This window comes from Lactuca virosa, chromosome 4 (genome assembly GCF_052849685.1).
Source record: "Lactuca virosa cultivar CGN04683 chromosome 4, Lactuca_virosa_CGN04683_v6, whole genome shotgun sequence".
Lineage (NCBI taxonomy): Eukaryota > Viridiplantae > Streptophyta > Magnoliopsida > Asterales > Asteraceae > Lactuca > Lactuca virosa.
In genome coordinates this window covers 520,406,270-520,430,095 of record NC_136429.1, presented here as the reverse complement: position 1 = coordinate 520,430,095, position 23,826 = coordinate 520,406,270, and the positions used below count along the sequence as shown (strand labels likewise).

At 38.2% G+C, this 23,826-nt stretch overlaps 1 protein-coding gene across 1 annotated transcript; it reads right to left on the bottom strand.

The window, feature by feature from the left end:
* Positions 1 to 9,862: 9,862 nt before the first annotated feature.
* Positions 9,863 to 13,422, bottom strand: LOC145109444 (beta-glucuronosyltransferase GlcAT14A-like). The gene is made up of 4 exons (XM_079046595.1): positions 12,559 to 13,422; positions 12,396 to 12,471; positions 12,199 to 12,314; positions 9,863 to 10,636 (listed from the first exon to the last, which is right to left on the bottom strand). Exons 1-4 carry the CDS (start codon positions 13,130 to 13,132, stop codon positions 10,122 to 10,124), a joined length of 1,281 nt encoding a protein of 426 aa, XP_078902721.1. The 5' UTR covers positions 13,133 to 13,422; the 3' UTR covers positions 9,863 to 10,121.
* Positions 13,423 to 23,826: the final 10,404 nt, after the last annotated feature.

Here is a 23,826-nt window from a genome sequence, read left to right as displayed (position 1 = left end):
ATAATGCTGAGGGCTAAAAGGGTAAAATTAGGACTCATTTTGAAAGGAATAGGAGGAGGAGGGGCTGGTTGTGTCATTATGGGAAGATGTTTCATATAACCGGGTATATAGCCTCTCCATTGTTCAAACCTTAACCCTAATACTCAACCTATTCATCAGCTGCCACTCTCCCACCCTTATGTCTCCCCATCGACGGCGCCAACATGCTACCTCCGATCAGCCGCCGACGACTAGGACCACCGAAGCCAACAGCCGTGCCCCATTCTCCTGACCGAGAGATCTGTTGGAGACCAAGTCGGAGCAAGGGTCCCTAGCCGCCGCAACCATTGGAACGACTTCAATCGTTGCTGCTTCGCCGGGGGTTGTCGCCGTCGTAGCCCCGCTACCGGAAACGACGTGTTCGCCGAGATGGCCGCCAAGACCGACGATCGAGTGGGGTTTTGCTGCTGCAAGGGTCGTGAGTGACCGGAAGATCGATGGTAAGCCCATCTGCCGCCGTTAGTGTCGCCGCCAGCCACGACTGCTGTCACTTCCGTTGACGGCAAGTTGTTTCAGGATCTTAGGCAACGCTCATGTGTGTGTGTTACCTTGCTGTCACCGGAAACGAACTCGTGAAGACCGCCCTTCGCTGGGTGCTGCTGCCTGCCGCCGCCATTAGCGCCTCCGCCACCACCGTACGCCGCTAGGTGGGTGGCTGGGTCCTTTCTACCAACAAAACGCGTGTGGGTGTATTTCTGTCGCGTAGGTGTTGCGTGTAGGGCTGTTTGGCCGGAAACTGCAAGAACAGCCACCACCACCACCGTGAGGTGGTGGCTGCCGCCATAAGCCACCATGTGTGTGTGTTGATGTAGTTAGTGTGTGTTATTTTTTTTGGATTTGCGCGCTGTAAACTGTAATCGTGACGGAATAATGAAAAAGGAAACTCTTAACCACCACCGGCCGCTGTGTCGGGTGGCGGTGTGCTTTGATGGTGTTTTGACTCGTTTGGATGTTTGGACAAGGGACTAAGAAACCCTAATGGGCCCAATGATGCTTAATGGGCTTAATAAACCCTAACGGGCCCAATGAAGCTTAACGGACCAAAAAGCCCAAACAGATGACTAATGGGCCTAGTGAAACCTTAATGAGTCTAATGAACCTTAATTGATCAAAAGACATATCAATTGGGCCTATTAGGCTAAGATGGGGTTGGAAACCCTAATTAGGGTTTGGAAAACCCTAATTAGGGTTTGGAAAACCCTAATGCAATGAAACCCTAATTCGAGACTTATCAGGACCGCATCGAAATTATTTAATGAATTTAATATATTAATTAATAATCATTGCAAATTAACCTAAGGCCATGTGGGACTTAATGGATTAAGTCCTTAATGGGTTAAGTAGGAAACTTAACCCTAATCATCATTTTATGTGGAACCCTAATTTCACTTGGGCCTTAAGTTGGGCCTTTCTATTGGGCCTAGATGATTGGGTTATTAATGGGCCATCCAAAGTCAAGCAATTGGATTAGAATAATTTAATGGGCCTAGGGTAAGGCCCATGTAAGGGGTTTGGGCCCAATTTGGAAAATTGGGCCATAGATGGTCCAAAGTTTGGACCTTAATGATTATATGATGTTGGGCCTTAGAATAAGACCATGTATAGGCCTGGGCCCAATTTGGAAAATTGGGCCATATGTTGGGCTTTGATTCCTAATTGACTTTGGGCCTATGGATTGGGCCTTGGGCTTGCATAAAGCCAAGCTTGGGGTAATGTAGTAATTATCCAAAGTATGTACTCATGGTTATGTAGTGGAACCCAATTATTAATTGGGTGTTATTTTGGTGTTGACAGTTCGGGAATCTCTCATCTAGCAGTTGGGGTTGAGTCTGCGGGACTTCAGCAGTGTGAGATTGTGTCTACGGGACTTCAGCAGTGTGAGGTGAGTTACCTTCCAGTAGGAGTGGGTCTACGGCCACAATGTCGGCCCACTAGTAGGAGTTGTTTGTTAGATGATTGTCTTTGTGATAATTATCTGGTGTGTTGTTATCTGATATGCTTTATGTGCTAGGATGCTATGACATATGTGTTAGTAGTGGTAGGGGTGATATAGCCCATAGTTACCGGTTGAAAGATACCGAAGGGGTAGATAGTACCCATGCATGTCTAGCAGTGTGATTATGATATGTTATTATGTGATAGTGGTAGGGGTGAAATAGTCCCCGGTTACCGGTTGAAAGATACCGAAGGGGTAGACAGAACCCATGCATGATATGTTGTAATGTGATCAGTGTGATTATGATATGTTATTATGTGATAGTGGTAGGGGTGAAATAGTCCCCGGTTACCGGTTGAAAGATACCGAAGGGGTAGACAGAACCCATGCATGATATGTTGTAATGTGATCAGTATGCTTATGATATGTTATTATGTGATAGTGGTAGGGGTGAAATAGTCCTCGATTACCGGTTGAAAGATACCGAAGGGGAGGTTAGTTCTCGGTTACCGGTTGAAAGATACCGAAGGGGAGGCTAGCTCCCGGTTACCGGTTGAAAGATACCGAATGGGAGGTTAGCTCCCGGTTACCGGTTGAAAGATACCGAAGGGGAGGTTAGTTCTCGGTTACCGGTTGAAAGATACCGAAGGGGAGCCCAGCTCCCGGTTATGCCAGACAGATATCGGTTGAAAGATACCGAGGGATAGACATTATGTGGTATGTGGTATGATGGGGGAACTCACTAAGCTTCGTGCTTACGGTTTTCAGTTTTGGTTTCATGTACTTTGTTTTCAAGGAAAGGAGTCGGCTTGATCGCAGCGCATCACACTATGTTTTCCGCACAGGAGATCTTTGGGATTACACTCTGATATGGTTTTATGATAATATGTTTTGATTATTGACACTTTGGTTTTGACATGAGATATTAATATGAATGTTTTTATACTGTTAGTTTTATATAATAACTTAATTAAAACGAAATTTTCGGTCTTGAATTTTGGGACGTTACAAATTCCTTGCATACAACCACTAGATAGTAAGGACTAAACCTAAAATTGAGGTCAAACACATTGTAGTAGACATTCAACTAGATTTTTAAAATCCCAGTTTTGACTCAATAAACATTGATATGTCCGATTTACATAGACTGTATATGTGATTTACTCTTATTCTTAAATTTTTAATATGTATGATGTTAGGGTTCCGGGTAGACGCGTCTTCATCCTTATCCACATCCCCATCTTTGGTTTCTAATTCGTGATTTCTATGTCCCTTTTCTGATCTCTAATCAATTTGAATTAAGGTATCAAGTTCATGTTAGGTATAGAGGTTTTTTTTGCCATGTGTAGACATCAAGATTGCATTTTCTTGCTTATGAGAAAAAACATAGCTATAGTTGGTATAAAAATTGTTGGATACATTACTAAAAATTACTCGTTATGTGAAATCTAAGTAATTAGTTTTGAGGATTACATTATAATTTTCTAGGTTAAATATTTAGCTTGAAAATAAGTAAGGGGCTGTTTGATTGCCTTATGACCCAGTCCAGTCAGAAGTTTTTGCTGACCCGGTCTGAGTCCGTGTGTTTGATGTCATTTATATAACCTCTGACTTGGTCCAAAACTCTACTTAATCCTCCGACTCGGTCCAAGGAAAAAAAGCGTCTGACTGGGTCATCTTTATCGTCTTCCCCTTTTGCCATTTGGCGGCGCTAGATCGACATCGCAAGCCAACTTCTTCCTCCTCACTGTGTTCTTCCTAAGACAACAGTGCCCTTTATTACCTTTCTTCCTCATACGGCCGTTGAAACGAGACCAACCACTATCGCTCATCGCTCAGGCTCTCAGTTCGTTGTTCCGCCGACGCCAACGTCGATGCCATCGGATTCCTCCTCCGCAACGTCGTCTTGCTCGGGTGAGTTCTGTTTTTGAACAACAAGATGATGGCTATCAATTAGATCAATTTCAAAAAATCAAAATCAATTTCAACTGGTGAAATTGTTGTTGTGTGTTCTGATTATATTGTTGTTGACGTGCTGTGATTTTTGTTGTTCATGTGCTATGATTTTGATTTTTATATATCTTGCACCTGATTTTGATTTTCCTTGTTGTTGATGTGCTTAGATTTTGATTTTTGTTTATCTTCCACCTGATTTCGATGTTCCTTCTGTCACCTGATTTCAATTTCAAAGAACATCAAGAAAGAGTTTTGCAAGGATTTTGGACTGACAAATACCTCCTGTTGTTTTTTAGATTGAAGCTTTTTCAAGGTCAAGAGCTCGTGGGTTTTTTCCAATTTGTCCATGTTTATAACCATATAACATAGCAGATGTGTATAAAATAAGTATATCCATTGTTTGGTATTAGTAGATTTTGCTGGTGGTTGGTTGTTGCTTCACATCATTTTACCTCACAATTTACTAGTTTACAATGTTCAAGTTATCTGCTTTCTTTTATAGCATTATACATTGAAATAAGTGATCAGATTTTTCATGGTTAAATAAACTAATAAAAGAGTTATGAAATTAAAATGTTATAATTGTATTAAAATTTAAAGTACATTAATATAAGAGAAATAAATAAAAGTATGTAGTTTTCTTTAAGTGTTAATGTAAAGGAATTATTGTAAAAGATATTGTTTGAGGGTAATATAGTCATTTTGTACTATCAGTCAGATGCAAACTCAAACAGCAAATTTCAGTCAGAAATTTACTCAGTCAAAACTTCTAACTCAGTCAGCTTCTAATCCAGTCAGCTCTAACTCAGTTAGTAACTATCAAACGACCTCTAATATTCTTTTTGAAAAAGCTAGATAAATATAAATCACCTAATTAAATGACTATCTGAATCTTTTAATATATCTTGAAATTAATTTTGTATTTTAAGTTTTAACCCATTAGTTTATAAAGGATGCTTGGCCAGGGGCGGATCCAGAATTTTTTTGAAAAGGGGGCAAAAAATAATTTAATTTCTTTTATGGGGGCAAAAAAATTTTAATGAATAAAAATATGTTATTTTGAAAGGACAAAATAATTTTTTTTTAAAAATATACATATTTTTTTTTTATTTTTTTTGTTGCGGGGGCAAGTGCCCCACTGCCCCCGGTCCGCCTATGTGCTTGGCACGATATCATCTTTTGAAGAAAAAAATCAAGCGTGCACGTGAATGTCCAAACAAACCAAATAAATATATCTCAACTTGAAATCACAATGATAATTTAAAATGCATATCCAAACACCTAAATATTATAATCCAAACAACACATTTTTAAAATATAATTAAAATGACTAGATATAACGATTCACATCAGCATAATATTATTAGTTTTTCAATTATGTCACATTAGGTTTTATTATTAGTTACACAAAAGTACAACACTAACAGTCTACAATGTATAAACAACTATTTTATAGATTTTAATCAATATCCTAATTATCATATATAAGTTGTAATCATCAAATAATATATTAATTATTATAATTTAAATAATAAATTATAAAAAAAAATTATATGCTCTTAATTGTATATTAGTATATTTAATCAATTATTTGTATTATAAAAAAAATATCATATTTACGTATTTATATATTTATTAGTTTGTATGTATATGTTAAAAAGTATGCCCAATTTCATATTATTGTTTTTCTATTTCTATCTCAAAATTACATTATTATATTTATGTTGATTTGATTTATATATTTAATAACTTAACATACATTAATACTACACAAACTAAATATATTTATATACAAAAATATGTATTGATAAAAGGGTAAATAGCATAAAAGACACTAACTTTATATTAAAATTCTAATTTGACACTGTGTTATTTTTTGTCTCAAATTTGACACTGTGTTTTCCAATTTGTTATAATTCTGACCACTTGACCGGTCAACCTGGTTACTTGCTGATGTAGCATGATGACGTGTAACACCCGGAATCCAGGAGGCCAAGTTGGGGAAGGATAAACCCTAAGTCAATGAGTCAACTCGTCGAGTCCAAGGAAGAACTCGACGAGTCGGAGCGAGTTCTGTGTCGCGGATTAAGTAGCCGACTCGGCGAGTCGGGGGAATGACTCGGCGAGTTTGGTCTGGGTTGGGAAACCCTAATTTCGGGACTTGGTGCCCTATTTAAGCATCATATTGTCATTCCCCCAGCCTCATCTTCAGCCCCCAGACCCCAAACCCTCACCCACGAAACCCTAGTGCATCTTGTGAGTGTTTGAGCCACCTTGGTGTGATTTGTGTGCTCTTGAAGAGGAAGAGGAAGAAGAAGGAAGTTGGAGGTTCAAAAAGGAGGAAGTAGATCCAGAAGACACACTCCATTTGCTGCATTTCTTGGTAATCAAGTCTTCATCTTGGCTTTTGGTTTATTAGATCTCCTTATAGTCCCTTTTTGGAAGGTTTTTGGTCCAAGAATGGTTGTCTTTGGGTTTTGGACGTCCCCCAAGCATGATCCTTTCAGATCTGGAAGTAATTGGGGTGGTTAAGGCATAAAGGTGCAAGCTTTATGCCATTAGGAAGTCCCATGCAAGCTTAAAGAGATTATTATGGCCTTTTGGAGCCCTAAAGGCCATGCAAGGAAGTAAAGCCCAGGACTTTACGTAGTTATTGGATGTCTAGAGTCTAGATCTTGTTTTCCCTGCCTTGGTTTGGTGTAATAAGGGTTTTGGACCATGGAGTTATGTCTTAATGAGCTAGGGTTTTGTCTAAACCCATTAAGAAGGACTTGGGATGGGTAAAGCTAGAAACTTTACCCTTAATAAGTCATTTCCAGAGTGTTTATGAAGTTTGGAGTTCAGATCTGAAGTGTAGGGGCTTAAACTGTTAAGATGGCCCAATCAGACTGAGGGACTCGGCGAGTCCAAGGAGGGACTCGACGAGTCGAAATGTATTGTCCCGTTTCTGTTCAAGCTAGAACTCGGCGAGTCTACGAGTTGACTCGACGAGTTGATTTGATGAACCGCGGGTCTGTTTAGCCAGGGAACTCGGCGAGTCAGGGGCTGACTCGGCGAGTCAGGGGCTAACTCGGCGAGTGGGTTCAGGATTTCAGTGTTATGGGTTTTTGTACTCGACGAGTTGAATGAGCCACTCGGCGAGTTGAGTCAACTTGGGGCGTTGACTTTGACCATTGACCGTTGACTTTGACCTGATTTGACTTTCGAGGGTGTTGTGGTCTAAGTGTTATTTTGGGGTATTTATAGTTCGGGGAGTCGAAGGATCAGCAATCCGAGGGATTGCTAGCTAGCAGCCAGAAGAGTATCAGCAGGTCTTCAGCAGTGCAAGGTGAGTCTCCTCACTGTGTGCATGGGTCTACGGCCACAATGTCGGTCCATTATGTTTATGTTTATGTATAGTATGAAGACCCGGGGGTTAGCCCTAGGCACTTATTGTGATATGTTTCGGATTTAGATCCGTTACCGGGGTTAGCCCGATGCAGTTTATATGTTCCGGATTTTGGTCCGATGTCGGGTGGTACCCGAGGCAGTAGTGTATGTGTAGTTATACTTGTTGTCTTTGTGATACTTGTATGTGCCTGGTAGGGAGGTGAGTTCGGGCAAGGCCCCGTGTCTCATCACTAGCCGAGTACGGACGGGGTTCCGTATCTCATTAGCAGCAGAGCAGGGGCGAGGCCCGAGTTAGGAGGGAGGTGAGTGTGGGCGGGGGCCCGTATCTCACTATCAGCAGGAGTGTGGACGGGGTTCCATGACTCGTCAGTAGCAGGACAGGGGCGGGGCCCAAGATAGGCGAGGCCTTGGATCAGGAGTATAGTAGAGTATGTTTAGCTTATTTGTGTTATGTTATATATATGCTTAGCAGGCGGGGCCCAGAGACAGGCGGGGCCTAAGAGAACAGATCTGTATACCGAGCGAGGCTCGATGCCAGGCGGGGCCAGATGTCGGGCGACGCCCGATGCCGAAGTTAGTCCGATGTCGGGCAAGTCCCGATGCAGCGGGCGGGGGCCCAGTATGTGGTTATGTATGTGGTATGTGGTAGATTGGGGAACTCACTAAGCTTCGTGCTTACAGTTTTCAGTTTTGGTTTCAGGTACTTCCGGTAGCGGAGGGAGGAGCTCGGGGTGATCGCATGGCACACACCATAGTTTGATTAGCCTGGGATGTTTTACTCTGATAAAAAGAATATGTTTTGAGATTATACTCTGATAGATATAACAGTTTTTGTTTATGAATGAAATGGTGGATAATTATGACTTTCACTAATGATTTAAAAATGAAATTTCCGGACCGTATTTTTGGGATGTTACATGACGTGTCAGATTTGATGACGTGGCATGCTGATATAACATGCAGACGTGTAAAAATAGATATTTTTTTACACAAAAGACATTAAGTTTTCATTTTTTTCGATTTTGACACTAATTTATTTATTTTTTCAATTTTGACACTCTATTTTTTTGTTACAGATCGAACATTATTTTTTTCAATTTTGTTCGGTGCAGATCATTTTCCATTTGAAACCGTATAAATATATTTTTTTATTACATTTTAAACCATATAAATACATTTTTTTTCATTTAAAAACCATATTTTTATATAAATACAAGGTTTTTTTACATTCAAAACATATGTTATGTATAAATAGTTTTAGTTATATCATGAGAACCAAACTAACCATAAACTTCGAATAAGAATAACAAAGTTTTATCAATTATCGCTTAAATATTATTTATTTTATTTTTTGATGTAGATTTTATACATATTTTTATTTACGATTAAATAATTATATTTGGTATATATTGATGTCGCATCTACCGTTCATTTGAAACATTGAAGAAGAAGTGAAAAATATAGAAAAAAATACCAAAATTTAATATGAATACTAAAATAGATGTAATAATGGCCATATTTATCCTTCATAAATATTTTTGAAAAGATTGAGCTGAAAAATATGATTTAATGGGAGTCACACCATGAGATTCAAGATGTTCCTAATAATATTATGAATATTATATCATATGTAAAAATTTCATGGGTTTCAAATCTGACCTCTGGCCTTGATCGACTACACGCGTCCAAACCTCAAAACTCATGTTAAACTTGTGTATTTAATATAAAATATGGTGTTTATATAACTAATACATATTTATACATAACATTATGGTTTGAATGTAAAAAAACACTTGTATTTATATAAAAAAAATATGGTTTTTAAATGAAAAAGAAATGTATTTACATGGTTTAAAATGTATTAAAAAAATATTTATAAGGTTTGAAATGGAAAATGATCAACATTGAACAAAATTGGAAAAAATAATTTTCGGTTTTGAACAAAAAAAGTGTTAAAATTGAAGGAAAAAAAAATTAATGTAAAAAAAAAATGAAAATTTAATGTCTTTTGTGGAAAAAAATTTCAATTTTGGCAAGGCAGAATGTCATGTCAACATGTCACATCATCAAAAAATGACATGTCATCATGACACATCGGTAAGTAACCGGGTTGACCGGTCAAGTGGTCAGAATTGTAACAAATTGGAAAACACAATGTTAAATTTGAGACAAAAAATAACACAATGTCAAATTAGAATTTTAATGTAACTTTAGTGTCTTTTATACTATTTACCCTAAATAAAATAAGAAAATAATTGTTTCGAGACACGGACCAATTAGCGTAGCAAGACAGCAAACTGGCTTTCAAGTCTTGCAAGAAGACTTTTGAATTTTGATGTTGTCTTTCAAACATTGTTTACAGAGGGCTTTGAAAACCTGGTGTGAATGCTCTAATACCTTTTGACTCACGATCACAAGTTCAACTCCTTAAAAAAATTTAACATATATTTATAACCAATATCATAAACAAAATCTACCTGACAAAATAATTTTAGATTATCAACTCTTTATTATAACAAGGAAACATATAAAGATGAATGATTTAAAACATATAAAAAGTTTCGAATTATGATATATATATTTTACATCATAGTCCTTGTGAACCCTTAAACCCCCCCATATAAAAATTTAATGAACCGGGTTCCAAAAGAATCGGCTTTTAGTCACATCACCTCTTACTACAACAAAAAAAAACCCAAATCAAATCAAATCAAAATCCATACCATCCATCCATCCATCCAATAACCATGCTTTCTTCAGCACTAATTACACCATCCACCTGTTCACTGTCCTGTCATTGTCACCTACACTGTCTAGGTCTGAAACTCTCATCCGACAACAACGAGCTCACAAGACTCTCGAGCCGTTTCGCACCGGGACCCGGTCTAACGACGGTAACGTTCCCAACGACTGAGCACGGGTCGGACCCGTTCTGAGTGTCCCCAGCGCACCAGGCGCCGGGGACAATCATGTCGGGCCCACGAAAAAGCAAATCGGAATCGATTTTATCTAAGACGGGTTCGTTGTGGTGGAATTTTCTAGCGAAGGGAGCGTTTGAGTTGACCATGTTGGACATGTCTTGTAAGGTGAGGTAGTGAGGGTGTTGTTTTGGTGGGGTGTCCCATGTGATGAAATGGAGGTCAGTGTTTATGGTTGTGTTACGGAATTCTTTAGCGTTGCATATGACGGTGTGGAAATAGCCTTCGGGTGAAGAGATGAAGTTTGCGTAGTACATGAGGACGGTTCGCGGGAGATTGTCCCATCCCCATATGCAGAAGTCGATGAATGACCGCGATAATACCATCCATGCCGATCCTGAAAATAAAATCTTTCGGTGATTAAACCAAAAATTATAGTGTTTTTTTATGGAAATTTGCCTATAATCATATTCTATGTATTATCTAATCATAATTATAGAATTTTTTGTACACAAAATTAAAAGAAATAAGCAATATAATAGCTAATTAAAGATCGAATCTCCTTATTCTAATAAAAGAATAGCTTTAATCTATTTTTGTCATTCGTCATCCTATTAGAACTCCTAATTAATGTCATGCCACTTGTCAAACTATTGATTCTCCATTTCAAATTTCAAATTTTAAATTTCTCACTCTAATTACATTAAATTAATAACATTAGAATAAAAATTAAAATATAATTAATATAGATTATAAGGTTATATAACTAAAATAAATCAACAATTACAATTTTATATAACTAAAAAAATATCTCTTAATTAATAATTTATTTCAAATAATTATTATTAATTTTGAATTTTTACTATGAAAGTTTAATTAATTTTGTAACCGTGGTTTCCACGGGTTATAAACTAGTAAGATTATAATCAAATATATTTTCTAGGTATTTTTAGAAAGTAAAACTAGAACTGAAGTAGAATTGTGAACTTTCTAAAAAGGATTTTTATTTTGTGCCACTAAAATCATATAAATAAAAATGGGATATATATTATAAACTTTCATTTCATTCCATGATGGAATGAAAAAACCAAGAAATGAAAATTAACAAATTGGAAAAAATCCGGTTCTTTTAGAAATGATCCATTCCATTCCACTTCCACCACACAAAACAAACTATTTTTCATACCATTTCATTCTCATTCATTTCCTGATTCCGTCGTAGCAAACAATTTTTATTAGAAATGGAAAAAACAAAATAAATGACGTCAAATTTTTAAAAAGTGCGGACAAAATGAGGATATCCTCATTTCCCTCGCTTTTTCGATTGAGTAATTCTTTCTGCATGAAGTCAAAAACAAACGCTTATATATAGTTTACCAGATTAAGTCATGTCCTTATTAAGTAAAATTAATTTAAAAGAAACAACATCCAAGAATCATTGAGTTCCAAACAGAAAATGGGAAAAAAACAGGGAGAGGTCATCTAGGTTATCTGAGGTGTTGTATCTTTTAACTTAATCTGGTATGCTGTATATGGTGTTTTTTTACTTAATGCAGAAAGAACGACTTTAGAAAAATGAGGTTCAAAAGTTCATGGGTACAAAAGATGTGGGAAATGGGAATGTATGTTACAAAAAGGATAGTTGAAACTGTGAAACATTAGAAACAAGCTATGCTAAGCTAAATCAAGTAAAAAAAGAGATGTCATTCCCCACAAAAAGATTGTGTAGATGCACATTGGAAAACAGCTGAACATGATTAGATTTTTAACTAATTGATCATTAAAAACCGAATTATTAGACAGCAAGATAACTATATGTCTATATCACAAAATAATGAAGACCCCAATTGACAAAACAATCAAGAAACAGTTCACTATGTAAAAGCGATTACCATAAATGGATATCAGGAATGAAGTAGAGAACTCTGTGGCTAGAAAAAAGATGCCATAATTACATACCTGTAAACAATTTGAAAGCTGTAGGTACACTTCTTCTCTGTGTGATCCAAAAAACATCAGTTTTTTCCGTCATATACAAGCCAGGATCAACAATGACAGGTTTTGCTCTTTGAAATCTGGAGAACATAGGTTCGTTTATATTGCTACAATTGAAAGAATCTCACAATTCGAATCAGAGATTTTAAAAAAGATCTTACTCTTTCCATCCAATATTGCTTGTATGATCAATAAAATTAAGATCTCTGGGTAGGGAAGAGAATGTATGAAGCAGATCTGAAACAAAAACGAAAATCATTAGAGCCGGATTAACAACAGAAGTATGTTGGATTAACTGAAGTGAAAGAGGAAGAGAGAATTCACCATCTTGAGTGACGAGGGGATAGTCAGAGGCGCTGAGATTTATAAACCAATCCCAATCGCCACCGTCTCTCAATAAAATCGCCGCCGCGTGAAGCGTATTCGCCACCATAGTCGGTCCGCGATAGGTCACGAGATTAGCTTTCGTGATCATCACCACATTACCGAATTTCACGAAAACCGGATGGTTCTTCACAAACTCATGCAACTCAAGCCGCTCCTCCGGCGAAGATTCGGCGTCGAGGTGGACGACGTAGCGGTTATTCGGATGGTATAGAGCCAGAAGCGTCCGTCGGAGCATAGCACCGTCATGATTCGAACCGGATATGAGGTAAGCAAAACGAGGCGGATTAGGAACATCGGAGATGCCGATTGGCCGGAGCTTATCTTCAACAAAAACAGAGTTTCCGGCGGTGGCGTAGAAGCCGTAGATACGATTGCCGTCAAATGAGGTTAGGGTTAACAAAAACAGTAGAAAGAGAAAAACGGTTGACCCGACAGCTAATGGATAGATCCATTTCCTCTTTATAGTATGTGGATGCTTCAAATGCATGTAAAAACTCCTCAGTTTCTTCATAACTATCTTCAGTTTCACAACAAATCTCTCAGGCGATGGCGGATGCGCTGATCTTGAAAATTTGGGGAAAAACGAAATGAGGAATCAACTGACGACCAGATTTATTTGAAACAAACAAGTATGTATGTCGTTGATTTTCTCTCTCTGTATACAGCGCATCAATGGCGGCGTGAGTGTGGATTTCGAAGCTGCTCAACCAGAAGAGAAGATGGGAGTTTTGAGTTTTTTTAGTAGTTGGGTGAGATGAGAGATGAGAGATGAGAGAAAATACAAATTAAAGAGCTTACTCGTATAATGGTGACTGATTGTTTCTATTTAAAAAAATATTTTATTTTTTGTCTGTAATTGTTAAAATTATAATCATGACGTTACAAGGTTTTTTTGTCTTGAAAATAGTATATGATTAGATCATATGTAATAAAAATTAACAAAACACGTTTCAAAATATTTTGTAATAAATTAATAATAAGTTAGTGTAATGTTTGAAAAAAATTTGTTACTAAAAATAATTAATGAAAAATACTTAGATAATGTAAGGTTAGAAAGAAACGTAAATAGACATGTTTGTTTCTTCTTAGACGGTGATGTTTTTTTTGTAATGACCCTGAATTAATTATTAAAATTCGATTGATCAAATATCTTTTATCAAAATTAATAGTCGACCATTTAAGATGATAATAATTAATAAAAAATTGCGTATTCAAATTTGAAAAGTAAAAGTATTAGTTAATGTTACGATGGATATTATACATCTAATTAGAAAAGTAAATTACATAAATGGTCTTTGTGGTTGAAAATTGTATTATTGTATTATATGTCCAAACTTTTTTAACCATATAAGATCTATGTCTTTTGTTTTTGTTACTGAGATGATCATGTGTTATTATTTTATTTTTAAATGGACATTAAATGACCATTTTTCTATAATAAATTATTTTTAAATTATATCTTTGTTTTTTTATTATTATGTGACATATAATTAAAATGGCTAAACCCCAACCCATTTTAAAGCATCTCCATTGAAATTGTATTAGAGTTGTATAGGAGGTGAAGTTAAAGTTGTATGAAATAGAAGATTATGAACCAGAATGGTATTGAAGTTTGGAGTTGCATGTGGATATAACGTTTTTATGGATAAATCGGGCCTCATTTTTCTTTTTAGTTTTCATTTTGATAAATAATGAACTTGATTAAGACATAGAATAAACAAAAGTTATTAATATACAAATTAAACAAAATGGATTAATATACAAATTAAACAAAATGGATTAATATATAAAATAAAGGGATGATAACTAAACTAATTATATTTTAAGCTAATAATAATATTAAAGAACATAACCAAAAAGTATTTTCTCTTAAAAATGACCAACAAGTCCAGAATCGGTCATTCCATCATAAAAAATACATTTTCAGACAAAGTACATTTCAGATTTTGGATTCTTACCGAAATTTCAAATTTCAAAAAAAAAAAAAAAAAAAAAAAAAACTCTAACATTTCAAGAAGTGCATACAATACAATGGCTTGAAAGCAATCAGATGATTGAAAATTAATGATAATACACTTCAAAATGGACATTTTATACATAAATAGAAAGGGGGTTTTTTGAGAAAAAAAAAATTATGTAAAAAAAAACTATGAAATTTCAAGAATTGAGAATTACGAAACTAAAAAAATATTTATTTTGTTAATAGACTCATTTATAAGGGTTATTATAATTAACATCCCTAAAATAAATAAAGTTTTAATTACGTATCAAAAAAACAGTAATGTTTAATTAATAGCAATAATAATTTAAAATTAGTAAAGAAATAATACATAAATAACAATCTAATAAATTGGTGAAATATAACACTAAACAAAAATAACATAAAAATCAATTAGAATGTCTTTGTTCTTGATTTAGAATTGATGAATGGGGTGTTTTGATTTTGTGTAGTATGTTGCTTCCTACTTGAATACATGATCTTGTCTGGAAATGGAGCATATTTATTATATTATATGTAGTACTAATGTAACATCTCGATTCCCAGTTATGAGATTTATTCATTTATACATGTTTTTCCATTGGAACACGGCGTGTTGGAAGCCTCACCACGGCGTGTTGAAGGACTTTTGGGCCGCGTATTTTTATGGACCAAAACGGCGTGTTGGCGGCTGGATGAGAAACCTTAAATTTTAGGGTTTTGCACCCTATATAATATCCTTAAGTCCCTAGGGTTGATCTTTTATCAGCCTCCAAACCCCATATCGGCCCTTGTGAACCCTAATCATCCTTCCCTCTCATTTGTGAGCTAGTGTGGTATTTTTGGAGCAAAAGAAGAAGAAAGATGGAAAAAGGAAGCAAGGATCTAGCAAGCAAAGCCCTCATCTTCGGTTTGGCACTCTTCTGGACTTTTGTAAGTGTCCAAGATCCGATTTTTATTCCTCTATGTAGCTAGATCTTGAGTTTTGTCCCTTTTTCTCCTTATTCTTGGATGTTGCAATGGATGGATCTCATAAAGTTTAAAACTTTATGAATCACCAGGTCAAGGTGACCTTGTAGTGGCTTGGATCTGGTCATTAGCCAAGTTTTGATGGCATGCTTGGAGTTTAGTTCATATTTTCCCTTTTTGACCCATTTTGGGTTCAAGACATGCATGTCTATAAAGCACCAACCTTTGGGATGATTATAAGGCTAGAATCTCCTCTGGAAAGGTTGGGTTTCAGATTTCAAGGATTTTGTGCTTAATGGTTAAGCCCCTAAATCTTCAAGCCTTGTGGATGGGTTTTTAAACACTTGGTGTAGCCCCAATGGATAAATTGGAAACTTTATCCTTTTAGATAGCAATTGAGTTTAGATTTGAGCCTTAGAGTCCCTGGAATTGAAGGAACAACTGAATGTATTAAGTCGGGGAAAACACGGCGTGTTTGCCAAACCAACTCGGCGTGTTGGCTTGGGTTTTTCTCGACCATCTGATTACCATCGAAACATGGCGTGTTTGTTAGTGCACACGGCATGTTGGGTCAACATGGACTGTTGACCTTGACCGTTGACTTTGACTTTGACCATGGTTGACCAAGTTTGACTTTTGAGGGCATTTTGTGTATTTTGGAATTTTGATGGAAACGGTCACTTGTTGGGTGTAGGTTTTGAGTAGAGAGCTGAGATTCGGAGTCGGACCTTATCAGTTCTGTTCAGCTTCTGAGGTGAGTGTTCCTTACTATACTTTCGGGTCGAAGGCACCATGGCCGACCTATTGGTTTTATAACATGATATTATGATGAGTATGGAGTAGATATACATGCTAGATTTGATATGCTAGTTTGGTAGATCTGTAGGACTACCTGTGATATATGCTAGTTTGCTAGATTTGATATGATGAGTATGGAGTAGATATATGCTAGTTTGGTAGATCTGTAGGACTACCTGTGATACTGCATGTTATCTGAATATGATATTATACGTTATATGTCGACATATGGTGTGGGTTGGGTTGAGGTTGTACTGCTCCGTTCTGTAGCCAACAAACCCTAGAGCATACCAGATATGAGTTGAGGGCCAGGAAGGGCATGCCAAACTCATACTGAGGGCTCATGAGCATTCTAGATACGAGTTGAGGGTCGGGGAGCAAGCCAGACATAAGTTGTGGGCCCATGGGGCAAGCCAGACTTATGTTGTGGGCTCAGGGGTAATCCAGTCTGTTAGTTGTGGACCCATTGAATGTTGTTATTATATTTGTGTTGTTTTCTATGTATTGGTATTTTGGGGGAACTCATTAAGCTTTGGGCTTACAGTTTTGGATTATGTTTCAGGTGCCTCAGAGGATCGCGGGAAGGCGAAGGCGTGATCGTGCACATCCTCATGTTTTGTTTCATGATTTTGGGATTTCTCTGATGTTTAAACTCGTTTTGAAAACTACAATGTAAACAATTATGATTTTTGGTTGGTTGAAAAAGTTTAAATTTTCATAAATTTTATGAGTGTTACAAGTTGGTATCAGAGCCTTGGTTTGAGTGAATTGGAGGAACACTCGTGTGAATCTAATCTCAAACTAAGGAAAAAAAGATTTTTTTTAAAATGATTTTCAAACGGTTTTTAAAATAATCAAGGGGGATGCGATGTGAACGATCAGTCGAAGCCAGTAAGTAGACCCCAAAATACCTTACTATTATTTAATATTATGATATGTTAGTACAACATGCTAGTGATAGGTTAAGGATCTTTAGGATGTTTGCATGATAGAATTGCTTGATTATATGATGATTGATAGCTTAGGGTTCTTCTTTATTGGAATTGACATCATTACTATGGTTTCTTAGTGTATGCATCATGGTCGTACATAACTAAGATCTTATAGTCTGATAATGTTTGGTTTTGACTTATTTCATGTTCTTGTTTGATGAAGGGCTTAGGGTAGGATCAGATATTCGAATGTCTATAGGGTACAACGTTATGTATGTCTAGCATACACGAGTGCTGCATGGTTAGTGGAAGTTTCATAGATGAGTGGTGTGGGGTCAGTCAGCCAGTTTTGCTATATATAGTTATCCACTAGGGTATGAGGATTGAGAGTATGAGTATGCTAAAAAGTATTGTTAGGGTTGTTGTGATGGTTCTATGGGGCAACTACGGGTAGGTGTAAAAGGTAGTATGGGCTCGTACTACTAAAAGCACAAGATTCGTATGCGTAACAGTGAAGTCACAACCCCTAGGGCTTTGTTGGGAGTTGGTTCCCCTGTTATGTTATGAGTATTATTTGATATCTTCCTGGTGTATTTTTAGTATGGTGACCATGAGGCAAGTTGAGATCGGACCCGGATCGGGATCAGGAGCCGGCAGGCAGGTTGGGGCAGATGAGTTGGATGCCCGGATTAGGGAGATTCTTCATGATGAGGTTGTAGCCATTGTTCGGGATCAAATACCGAATTTGTTGGGTCTATTAAGACCGCGATGATGGAGTTATTTAATGACAGATACGCAACCATTGATGAGACTGTTGTTGCTGCAGCCTCTGCAGTCGTGGTTGTTGCGGGTGTTGGACCGGGTCGGGTTTTTCAGTATCGGGACTTCGACAATACGAAGCCCCCGGCATTCGATGGGGTTCAGGACCCGATCATTTCCATGATGTGGATTAGGGGTGTGCAAGAAACCGCACAACCCGCATAAACCGCCCGCACCGCACCGCACCACACCGCATAATGCGGTTTTGGACTTTTGCGGTGCGGTGCGGTCTGCGGTTTGTAATATTTGTAAACTGCACTATGTGGTGCGGTTTGCGGTTTGTAGTTAGAAAACTGTGGTTCAAACCGCACCGCACCGCATATATATATATATATATATATATATATATATATATATATATATATATATATATATATATATATATATATATATATATATAATTTGATTACAGTACTAATATTTACCATATAAAAACTATTATACATATTTTACAAATCGAATGTCCAACCATAAATATGATATAACACAGTGATGCATATTTGATAACTTCTAACTATGACTAATTGATTCTTGTAGCATGTTCTTTAACTTATCTTTTTTAAATTATCATTGCATCAATTATTTAATCCGATTGCAGAGATATCGTTTAATAAATTTGGAGTTGTGTTCTATATTATTTTTTCTTAATGTTGGTCGTTATATCAAAACAACAAAAACAGGAATGTCAAAAATATATGGATCGGAAAGCAACGCATAAATTGGCAAACATAATGACATATATATATATATATATATATATATATATATATATATATATATATATATATATATTACGTATTCAAATATTACCGAATCTAAAATTGAATGATACCAATAAAAATAATAAGGTTAAGTATCTTGTCAAACCGCAAAACCGCATGTGCCAAACCGCATCAAACTGCACCGCATACTGCGGTTTACGGCTTCCGCGATGCGGTTTGTGGTTTGGAAAAATCGTAAACCGCATATGCGGTGCGGTTTGCGGTTTCTACTCTAAACCGCACCAAACCGCACCGCAAACACCCCTAATATCAGGAGCGGAACATCTCAGAAAATGCTCCCAAGTCACAACAGCTTTCTGCTCAGCAAAATAAGAACTGGTAGCGAGCCTCCACCAATCCTTCGGTCCAAACCTCATAAGGTTCAGAGCGCACCTGACCTTCTGGTCAGCAGGGCATAAACAAGTGAAGAAAACATCCCTCCACATCAATTATCCACATTGTTGATCGATTGACCAAGAGTGCCCATTTCCTGGCGATTCGGGAGAGATCTTCAGTCGAGAAGTTGGCCGATGTGTATATTCGTGAGATCGTTGCTCGCCATGGGGTTCCAGTCTCCATTGTTTCAGACCGTGATGTTCGGTTCACCTCCCGATTTTGGCAGAAGTTCTATGAGGAACTGGGTACGAAGTTGCATTTCAGCACAACTTATCATCCGCAGACCGATGGCCAGAGTGAGAAGACGATACAAACTCTTGAGGATATGTTGCAAGCCTGTGTCATTGATTTTGGTGGGAGATAGGACGCCTAACTTCCTCTGGCGGAGTTCTCCTATAACAACAATTTTCACTCCAGCATTGGTGCTCCTCCTTTTGAGCTCTTGTATGGGCGGAGGTGTCGTACCCCAGTTTGCTGGGGCGAGGTTGGTCACAGGGTTATGGGTCGGACCGAGGTGGTCCTTCAGACTATGAAGATGATTCAGCAGATTAGGCAGAGGTTTCAGACTGCTGAGAGTTGGCACAAGAGCTATGTCGACCGACGTCGATCCGAATTGGAGTTTCAGGTCGAGACATGGTGTTATTGAAAGTCTCACCTTGGAAAGGTGTGATTCGCTTCAGGAAGAGGGGGAAATTGGGTCCCCGATATATTGAGCCATTCTGGGTTGTTGCCAGGGTTGGCAAGGTTGCTTATAGATTGGATATTCCTGTAACATCCATAAAAATAATGCCAAATTTAAACTTTTTGAAACATTTCAAACCAATGATTATTACAAAACTTGTTTCCAAAATAGTTCATGTCAGAGTATCCCAGAAATCAAAATCATAAAATATGAGGAGTTGTACGATCACGCCTTCGCCTTCCTGCGATCATCCGTAGTACCTGAAACCAAAACTGGAACTGTAAGCTCGAGGCTTAGTGAGTTCCCCCAAAATACCTATACACACAACAATATACACATAACACAAACAACATATTATAGGTCCAATCAACCATCGGGTTGGAATACCCCAGACCCTCAACCATCGGGTTGGAATGCCAACATACTACAGGTACAGTCATCCTCGGGATGGTATACCCTCGGCCCACAACCATCGGGTTGGAATGCCCACATACTACGAGTCTAATCATCCTCGGGATAGAATACTCACGGCCCACAACCATCGGGTTGGAATGCCTAGGTCTGTTGGCTTTCGCACAAAGCAGATAAGCCTCAAACACCAATCAAACATGTGCACATGTATCAGATAATCACATAACCATCTATAGACAGGCAAAACGATCTAACAGATCATAACAGCATACTATCTTCCTAGCTACCATGATACCGATCTAACAGATCATACTAACATAACATCATCCTATCTACCAGGATACTGATCTAACATATCATACTAGCATAACATATTAGGATAACAATCCAAAAAGGGCCGGCCTTGGTGCCTTAGACCCTTGAGTATAGTGAGGAAAACTCACCTCGCAAGTAGTGTCGAACTGGACTAAAAGTCTCTGATCGCTGTCTCATCGAAAATCCCGAACTATCCAAAATAACAATTACTAAGTAAACACATGGGATATCAATCTTGACTAGGGGTCCACATAGTCCATTTTGCCTTTTCTCTTATTTGGGCCAAGGCCCAATTATCCAATCCACTGTCTAGAAGTCCATATACTTAAGGCACATTATTGGCCCAATTTTCCCAATTGGGCCCCAACTCCCAAATCGGCCTCATTTAAGATCTATTACCACTAATGGCCCAAAACACATTTATTCAGAAATCCTAACAAGGCCCATGTTAAACTGGCCAAAAAAGGAGCCCAATCCCGAAGCCTAAATCGGCAAAAGCCCAACAGAGGGTGTACGCGGGGCGGACTCTTCTGGTACGTTGGGCGTACTTCTGTTTTGCGTTGACCACCATCGGGGTGGTTGACTCAGTACGTTGGGCGTACAGAAATAACGCGGGTGTACACGAGGTTTATCCAAAACCCTAATAAGTGCTGAATGGCTTAAGCACTTAAGTCCAAACTCCAGATCCATCGACCAAATGTGCCTTAGAACCATAAAGTCTTGAACTTTGAGACTTTGGACGTCCAGAAAGTTCCTAATACACAGTCTTAACCCATTAAGACCTACCAACTACATGCATGGGACACTTTCAGCCATTAGGACATCATTTTTATCACTTAGGACCCTCTCTAGGGTCTGAAAGGACAGTTTATTTCGTTCAAATCATAACATGCACCAACTTGGGACTTTTGGGACAATAAATGGTTCTATAAAGCTAGCATGGCAATATCTACATCATACAAGCTTAAAGTTTGGAGCTTTTTACCTCCTGGAGCTTCTAGAGCATAAAGAAACCTCAAATCTACAAGCTTGTCTTCCTTCTCTAACTTCTTGATGCAACACCTTCTTCTCCAACTACTCAAAATACCAACTTTTAGCTCACACACTCAAGAAAGGGGTTAGGGTTTGGGGGAAACGGCTCAAAACTATAGAGGCTGAGATGATGGAGGGTTTTGAGCTCATAAGGATGTTTATATAGTACTCAAACCCTAAATATCAGGGTTTCCATCTGACGCGAGTACGCCTAGCGTACACAAGTGTACGCCCAGCATACTAGGGCACGCCTAGTATGCTTAGCGTACCTTATGTACGCTTAGCGTACTAGTCTTGTTCTCAAAGTTGCAACTTTAGCCCTTAGGCTCCTCATGGGTCGACTCTTCTAACCTCAGGGACTACGAATGACAAAATAATAATAGAAGAGAGGATTCGGAAATACCTAAAAAATCTCGGGATGTTACACTTCCTTAGGAGCTTAGTCATATTCATAGCACTTTCCATGTTTCGTAGCTACAAAAGTGCGTATTGGATGAGGATACAGTGGTATCATTGGACGATATTCAGGTTGATGAGCGTCTGAACTATGTCGAGAGGCCGGTAGTTATTCTAGAAAGGAAGGTAAAGGTTTTGCGTAGCAAGGAAGTACCTTTGGTAAAGGTAAGCTGGCAGCACCGGAGGGGCTCTGAGTGGACCTGGGAGCCAGAGGCTGAGATGCGGGAGCATTATCCAGATTTGTTCACCACAGCAGGCTTCGAGGACGAAGCCTAGTCCAAGAGAGGGAGATTTTTAACATCCCGATTACCAAGTATGAGATTTATTCCTTTATGCATGTTTTTCCATTGGAACACGACGTGGTGGAAGCCTCACCACTGCATGTTGAAGGACTTTTTGGGTTGCGTATTTTTATGGACCAACATGACGTGTTGGCGAGGGAAACTCAGCGTGTTGGCGACTGAATGAGAAACCCAATATTTTATGGTTTTGCACCCTATATGATCTCCTTAAGTCCCTAGGACTGATGTTTTATCAGCCTACAAACCCCCATATCGGCCCTTGTGAACCATAATCATCCTTCCCTCTTATTTATGAGCTAGTGTGGTATTTTTGGAGCAAAAGAAGAATAAAGTTCGAAGAAAGAAGCAAGGATCTAGCAAGAAAAGCCCTCATCTTCAGTTTGGCACTCTTCTGGACCTTTGTAAGTGTCCAAGATTCGATTTTTATTCCTCTATGTAGCTAGATCTTGAGTTTTGTCCCTTTTTCTCCTTATTCTTGGATGTTGCAATGGATGGATCTCATAAAGTTTGCAACTTTATGAATCTCCAGGTCAAGGTGACCTTGGAGTGGCTTGGATCTGGTCATTAGCCAAGTTTTGATGCCATGCATGGAGTTTAGGTCATATTTTCCTTTTTTGACCCATTTTGGGTTCAAGACATGCATTGGACAAGCATGTCTATAAAGCACCAACCTTTGGGATGATTTTGAGGCTAGAATCTCTTTTGGAAAGGTTGGGTTTCAAATTTCAAGGATTTTGTGCTTAATGGTTAAGCCCCTAAATCTTCAAGCCTTGTGGATGGGTTTTGAACACTTGGAGTAGCCCCAATGGATAAAGTTGGAATTTATCCTTTTAGATAGCATTTGAGTTTAGATCTGAGCCTTAGAGTCCCTGGAATTGAAGGAACAACTGAATGTATTAAGCTAGGGCAAACACGGCGTGTTTGCAAGCCAACTCGGCGTGTTGGCTGGGGTTTTTCCTGACCATATGATTACCATTGATGCACGACTTGTTTGTTAGTGTACATGGCGTGTTGGGTCAACATGGACTGTTGACCTTGACCGTTGACTTTGACTTTGACCATGGTTGACAAAGTTTGACTTTTGAGGGCATTTTGGGTATTTTGGAATTGTGATGGAAATGGTCACTTGTTGGGTGTAGGTTTTGAGTAGAGAGCTGAGATTCGGAGTCGGACCTTATCAGCCCTATTCAGCTTGTGAGGTGAGTGTACCCCACTATAGTTTCGGGTCGAAGGCACCAAGGCCGGCCCATTGGTTTGATAACCTGATATTGTATGCTGAGTATGGAGTAGATATGCATGTTAGATTTGATATGATAGTTTGGTAGATCTGTGGGACTACCTGTGATATTGCATG

What these genes read in the sequence shown, in the direction of transcription:
- LOC145109444 (XM_079046595.1), bottom strand. Translation starts at nt 13,132, where the DNA reads ATGAAGAAACTGAGGAGTTTTTACATGCATTTGAAGCATCCACATACT. An exon ending in AGCAATATTGGATGGAAAGA is followed by an intron (nt 12,315 to 12,395) that starts GTAAGATCTTTT and finishes TATGTTCTCCAG; the next exon opens with ATTTCAAAGAGCAAAACCTG. An exon ending in AGCTTTCAAATTGTTTACAG is followed by an intron (nt 10,637 to 12,198) that starts GTATGTAATTAT and finishes TTTTATTTTCAG; the next exon opens with GATCGGCATGGATGGTATTA.